This window comes from Sorghum bicolor, chromosome 8, assembly GCF_000003195.3.
Source record: "Sorghum bicolor cultivar BTx623 chromosome 8, Sorghum_bicolor_NCBIv3, whole genome shotgun sequence".
Lineage (NCBI taxonomy): Eukaryota > Viridiplantae > Streptophyta > Magnoliopsida > Poales > Poaceae > Sorghum > Sorghum bicolor.
The window spans coordinates 46429157-46435106 of record NC_012877.2 but is presented as its reverse complement, the minus strand read 5'-3'; the positions used below and the strand labels follow the sequence as shown (position 1 = coordinate 46435106).

The 5950-nt window shown below is 49.1% G+C and overlaps 1 protein-coding gene across 1 annotated transcript; it reads right to left on the bottom strand.

The window, feature by feature from the left end:
- LOC8064074 (calcium-dependent protein kinase 27) lies at window positions 2230-4954 on the bottom strand. Its single transcript, XM_021445868.1, has 6 exons — window positions 3853-4954; window positions 3439-3735; window positions 3236-3351; window positions 2985-3152; window positions 2588-2812; window positions 2230-2485 (listed from the first exon to the last, which is right to left on the bottom strand). Exons 1-6 carry the CDS (start codon window positions 4769-4771, stop codon window positions 2360-2362), a joined length of 1851 nt encoding a protein of 616 aa, XP_021301543.1. The 5' UTR covers window positions 4772-4954; the 3' UTR covers window positions 2230-2359.

Here is a 5950-nt window from a genome sequence, read left to right as displayed (position 1 = left end):
CGTCCCACCCAACCTCGTAGAATCCTATTAGACATGCAATAATGTAGATGCTAGTGCTTTACTTTTATGCAAATGAACTAAGATAGGTTGCATGGTAGAAATGCTTGTGAGCCATTACCTTGTTGCAACCTATACCCCTGCACACCCGCTATTAGGTTAGATGTTGGATACTACTTGCTACTACTTCTAGTACGCATTATATCTGTGATGTGATGCATTGTGGAGGATTGGTTGTGAGTGGATAAGGCATGTGGTGCTGATAATTGGATATTGAGATGGTAATGAACTTGGAGAGATCTTGGCGTGTGTGGTGAGGGTCGAGTCAACCGAGCAGGATCTACGACAAAGTCTTGCTAGGGGATGCTACTTGGGCGTTGTCCACGAGACATACCTGTGGCGGGTACATGTGACAGGGAGAGATCCCGGAGTGGAGTGTCTTCATAGGACGAAGCCACAGGATGGGAGGTGCTATTTAGCATAGGGTAACCGGATGTCCCGTCGAGCGGGGCATCGGCTGGCCCTTATGAAGATTTCCTGTTCAGTCACCCTAAGGACTCATGAGTTCTGAGAACCAGTTCATAGGAAGCCTTACATGCCACTCGCCTTAGCCATGGAATGGGACGGATGTACGTCCAGCTAGGGCAGTGCCACTACTACTAGGTTGTTGGTAGATAGTGTAGAGAGGTACGGGCATGAGGACCCACACCCTCTTAAGACAGCGTAGTGACCTTTGGGGGCCCAGTACTACGCCTCACAGTCTCAGCATGCCGGTGGTACTCCGGTATGGCCCTAGTCCTGTGTCGTAGGGTGGCATCACAAATAGTTGGAAGGCAGCCCGACATCAGCCTAGACGAGTCGGATCATCAATGATGGTGATCTTGTGGTTAGTGTAAACCTCTATAGAGTTTCTGGTTGATCGATCGATACATATGCCGTCTTTTCGGCTATGGACCTTTCCTATGTTTCTGCTTTGCTTGACTAGTGAGAGGAGTCCCTTCTATCTCCCCCTGGGTTTGTTGTTGGATTCGGCGTTGGCTGTTGAGACAAGGCACGAGCGGGAGTCGTACTTGCCGCCTAGAGAGTGAGAGTGTGGTGAGATGTGTGGGATGGGATGGATGGATGTGTGGCATCGTTTGGGTCAGTGTAGCATATAGCCGGTGGTCGTGAGGATATGGCCCTTCTATGTTGGAATGCGGGCCATGACGATGTCAACGATCTGTTGCTCTTCGCTGCGGCTGATTCTGGTGAGTAACAGAGGTACGCCAAGGTATTTGGTGGGAAACTCTTGGACCTTGCAGTGGAAGACGTGTCGCAGCATCCACTTGCGGCTGGGAGCAGCGGATGGGCGTGATGATGCACTTGTCGACGTTGGTGATTAGGGTCTTGTTTAGATCTAAAAAGTTTTTGGATTTTGACATTGTAGCACTTTAATTTTTATTTGACAAATATTGTCTAATCATGAAGTAACTAGGCTTAAAAGATTTGTCTCGCGATTTACATGCAAAATTTACAATTACTCTTTATTTTCATGTATATTTAATGCTTCATGCATGTAGGCCTAGGCCGGAGGCGCCTGCAAAGAGATCCACGATAAGCCGGATTGATGAAGTCCTGTACGTCAGGGGACACAGGAGGATGTCAAGATCGTCGGCATATATGGATGTACGGTTCGTGATCTTTGTCCTGCAGAGGGGAGAACACTACTTGTGAGCAGTGTCCTGATCCACTACTCATGGTTGCAAGATCAAACCATTGACCATCTTCTAGATATATATATATATAGATACTCCCCCACTACTCATGGTTGCAAGATCAAACCATTGACCATCTTCTAGATATATATATAGATACTCCCGTAGGACTGAAACTGTTAACGCACCCTTTATATCAGACTAGACCCAGGAACGAAATCTATCAATTTGTGAACCCCCGTTCCCCCCTGGATCCTTCTCTCAATTGCGCTTTTTGCTATGAAGTTGTTGAACAAATCTGTACTGTAAGCCTTTGATTTATATGACCAGTATTCTTCTCCTTGAAGTATCAGGTTGAAGTCTACACCAAGACAATAGGAAGTGGCACCGTGTCATTGGCCGGTGGGATTTTTTTTTTATTTTTTGGTTATAAGAATACCGAGGGTTGAGTGGTTGACATGTTATATTACAAGCAAGTGCCAGTAGTTCTGCATGTATTTTTTTTAAAAAAAACAAAAACTATGAGCAAAAGCATGAATTGCAGTTAGCAAAAGCTCCTATGATTTAATCAGAACCCGAGTTTCCTTTACAATTACAACATGTATGCACAACACCATTTCACATAGTATGATGGGTACACAAATGTACAATGCAACACTACAACATTGTCAGCTATTTGCCTTCAAGGCATCCCTAAAACCAATGCTAAGGTTGTACTGATGACCTTTCTTGCCAAATCCGGTTGTTGACTTTTGCATCATTTCGACAAACTCATTGTAATCTATGCGCCCATCCTGCAGAAGCATCAAACAGAAGTGTATCAGGATTATGCTGACAAATACATACACCAGGCTGGTTAATGGAGATTTGAGGATCGGGTAATGATGAATCCATACATTGTCTTGATCCACTTCGCCAATCATGTCTTCGAGTCGGACATCTTCTATGCCAAACTCGTCACAGGCTTGCTGCAGCTCATCAGCTGTGATGTATCCACTGCCATCTTTGTCAAAGTATTGGAAGGCAGCAAATAGATGGTCTTCCCTTTCAACTTTGTTGAGATGCAGTGTTGCAGCTATGAACTCTCCATAATCTATGGTGCCACTGTTGTCGATATCAGCCTGCAAGCATGCCAATAAGGCATAGATAGGAACAGGAATTGTTTCTTGAACAATTAAAATAATCAGCATTTTCTTCTGAATGTTTGCCATAATACTTGAAAATTCCCCTGTTTCTTTGTCCATGCATGTGTGCCGGCCTAAGGGAAGAAATTAGGCAGAGAAGAAGACTTACAGCCTGCATAAGCTGATATATCTCGGGCTCCTTCATGTTAGCGCCGACCCTCTGAAGTCCGGCCTTGAGCTCCTCGAAATTGATCTGCCCGCTGTTGTCGGTGTCCATCATCTTGAACATCTCCTTGAGCCCCGCGATCTCCTCCTCCGACAGGTTCTCCGCAATCACCTGTATATATGCACACAACAAATTGAAGATCACATTCATTCATTTTACAATCACAGCAAGAAAGAAGCAGCTTGTATGTTCACCCTCAGCGCCATCTTCTTCAGCTTGTTCATCGCGGAGAACTGCTTCAGCCGGGACAGCACCGCCGAGTCCAGCGGCTTATCAGGCGCAGAGGCGATCGTCTGCAGCCATGGGTGGCCTGGAAAATCAAGAACGATTGAGTCCAGGTCCAGGGTCTCAGCCATGGTGGAGATGCGAACAAATAGGTGAAAATATGGCAACTCACAGAGGACTTGGTGCGCGGTGAGGCGCTTCTTGGGGTCCCTGACGAGCACCTTCCGAAGCAGGTCCTTGGCGTTCTCCGACACGCTGGGCCAGGGGTCGGACTCGAAGTCCAGCGAGCCGTGCAGCACCTGCTCGAAGATGCCCTGCTCCGTCTCCGCCCAGAACGGCGGCACGCCGCAGAGCAGGATGTAGATGATCACGCCGGCGCTCCACACGTCGGCCTCCTGCCCGTACCGCTTCTTCAGCACCTCCGGCGCCACGTAGTAGGGGCTCCCGACGACGTCCGTGAACTCCTCGCCTGCAATTAATGCAATACATGCAAAAAGGAGATGCCATGCATGCATGGGCCCATGCCGCCATGATAAGAATGACAAGGTGTGCAAGCAATTTGACGAAGAATGTGGACGGACGGTACCTGGCCGGAAGAACATGGAGAGGCCGAAGTCGATGGTCTTGAGCGGCGATTCCTCGTCGTTGCCGACGAAGAGGAAGTTCTCCGGCTTGAGGTCCCGGTGCATGACGCCGAGCGAGTGGCACGACTCCACGACGGCGACGATGACGCGGGCCAGCTCGCCGGCCTGCCGCTCCGTGTAGTGGCCCCTCCGCACGATGCGGTCGAACAGCTCCCCGCCGGCGCAGAGCTCCATGACCACGTGCACGGCGACGGCGTCCTCGAACGCGCCGCGGATGCCGATGATGTTTGGGTGGCCCGCGAGGTGGTGCATGATCTGGATCTCGCGCCGGACGTCCTCCACGTCCTCGTCGGTGACCAGCTTCCGCTTGGCGATGGACTTGCACGCGTACTCCAGCCCCGTCGCCTTGTCCACGCACAGGTACGTGGTGCCGAACTGCCCCTGCCCGAGCTTCCGCCCCAGGCTGTACTTGTCCTTGAGGTTGTCGGTCTTGCGCCGGAGCACCGACTCCACCTGGAGCCCCGCGCTGGAGATGCGCTTGATGTGCGCAGCTTTCTTCCGGGACTGCTGCCGCGGCGGCGCCTGCTGCTGCTGCTGCTGCGGTTGCGCGGGCTGTTGCGACGCCGGCGCCGGCGGCGGTGGTGACGGGTCGGGTTCGCTTGGCTTCGGCTTCGGCTCCGGCTGAGGAAGCGGTGCCTGCTCGGAGATGACAATGGGAGCCGGGGGCTCTGTGATCTGTGCTGGCTCCGGCTTGGCGTCGGATTCGCTGGGCTGGACCTGGACGACGGGGACGGAGCGGGAGGTGGTGGTGGGGTTGGAGGGGGTGCTGCCGGAGCTGCGGGAGCGGGAGGGCCACAGGGAGAAGTTGCCGAAGAAGCCGCCGTTCTTGGAGAATCGGGACCCGACGCAGACGTTGCCCATCGGGCAGGCCGCGGCGGCGATCACACCCTCGTGCACTCGTGTTTCCTCCGCCTCCTCCTCCTCCCCTCCCGAGTCTGTAGGGGCATGGCAATGCGGCGGCGACGGCGGAACGCACCACGTTCCGCCGGGAGGCAGTCGGAGGTGGAAGGATGGGAAATGGTGGTCGAGGTTTGGGTGGAAGGGTCAGAGATGGTCGGGGAGCGAAACGAGGAGCTAAAAATGGCATGCAGAGGAGAGAAAGAACACAGATGAAACAGAGTGGCAGGCTTGCAGCTGAAGAGCCCCTAATTTTGGAGGAATTTGAACAGCCTGGAACGCGGAATCTGTGCGCCTAGCTATCAACACCGTTTCGAACTAGAGTAAAATCAATCTTAGGCTAGTCTCAATGCATAGTTTCATTAGAGTGTCATACACATTAAATAGGGTGCCACATAAGCAAAATTGCTGACTTGGCAGAGTCATTAAATGAAAGAGTTTTATCAGATGAGAGAGGAGTTTCATCTCCATAAAACTCATGTGGCTCGGTTACCTAATTTATAGTCTTGGTAACTGTACCATGAAACTATGCATTGAGACTGGCCTTATATACGTATATACCTAAATAATTACTCCCTACATCCCAAATTATAAGTCGTTTGACTTTTTTACCCTAAGTTTGACCACTCGTCTTATTTAAAAAAATTTGTACAAATATAGTCAAATTTAAGTCATTCTTGAAGAACTTTTATTAATAAACCAATACACAACAAAAAAGTGATATTTTGTATAAAATTTTGAATAAGACGAGTGGTCAAACTTGATATTAAAAAAGTCAAACGACTTACAATTTGGGATGGATTGAGTATATGATAATATTAAATAATAAAATTGCTCTCCTAAATTTTGGTCTTCACTCTGTTTCATTGTTGGAAGTAGCAATGAAAATGGATCAAATATGACAGATATTACATTCATTTTCATATTTTTGTCTGAATTCGTATTCAAATACGAAAAGTGTTGATGCTATTGAATATCGATATCGTAAATATGCAATATGAGTATTCGGATACATATACAATACCGTTTGGACTCTAATACGAATAGATCTAAATCTTTATAAACGGATTCGGTCTTGAATACAGTCAGAAATTATCTATATCATTTTCACCCATAGGTGCAAGAGTTACAATAGCATGCGTC

Bases quoted from the DNA above. Each gene is read 5' to 3' on its own strand.
- LOC8064074 (XM_021445868.1), bottom strand. From the start codon at position 4,771: ATGGGCAACGTCTGCGTCGGGTCCCGATTCTCCAAGAACGGCGGCTTC. The intron at 3,153-3,235 runs GTGAACATACAA...GCATATATACAG, and splicing joins TGAAGAAGATGGCGCTGAGG to GTGATTGCGGAGAACCTGTC. The intron at 2,813-2,984 runs GTAAGTCTTCTT...GCATGCTTGCAG, and splicing joins TATATCAGCTTATGCAGGCT to GCTGATATCGACAACAGTGG.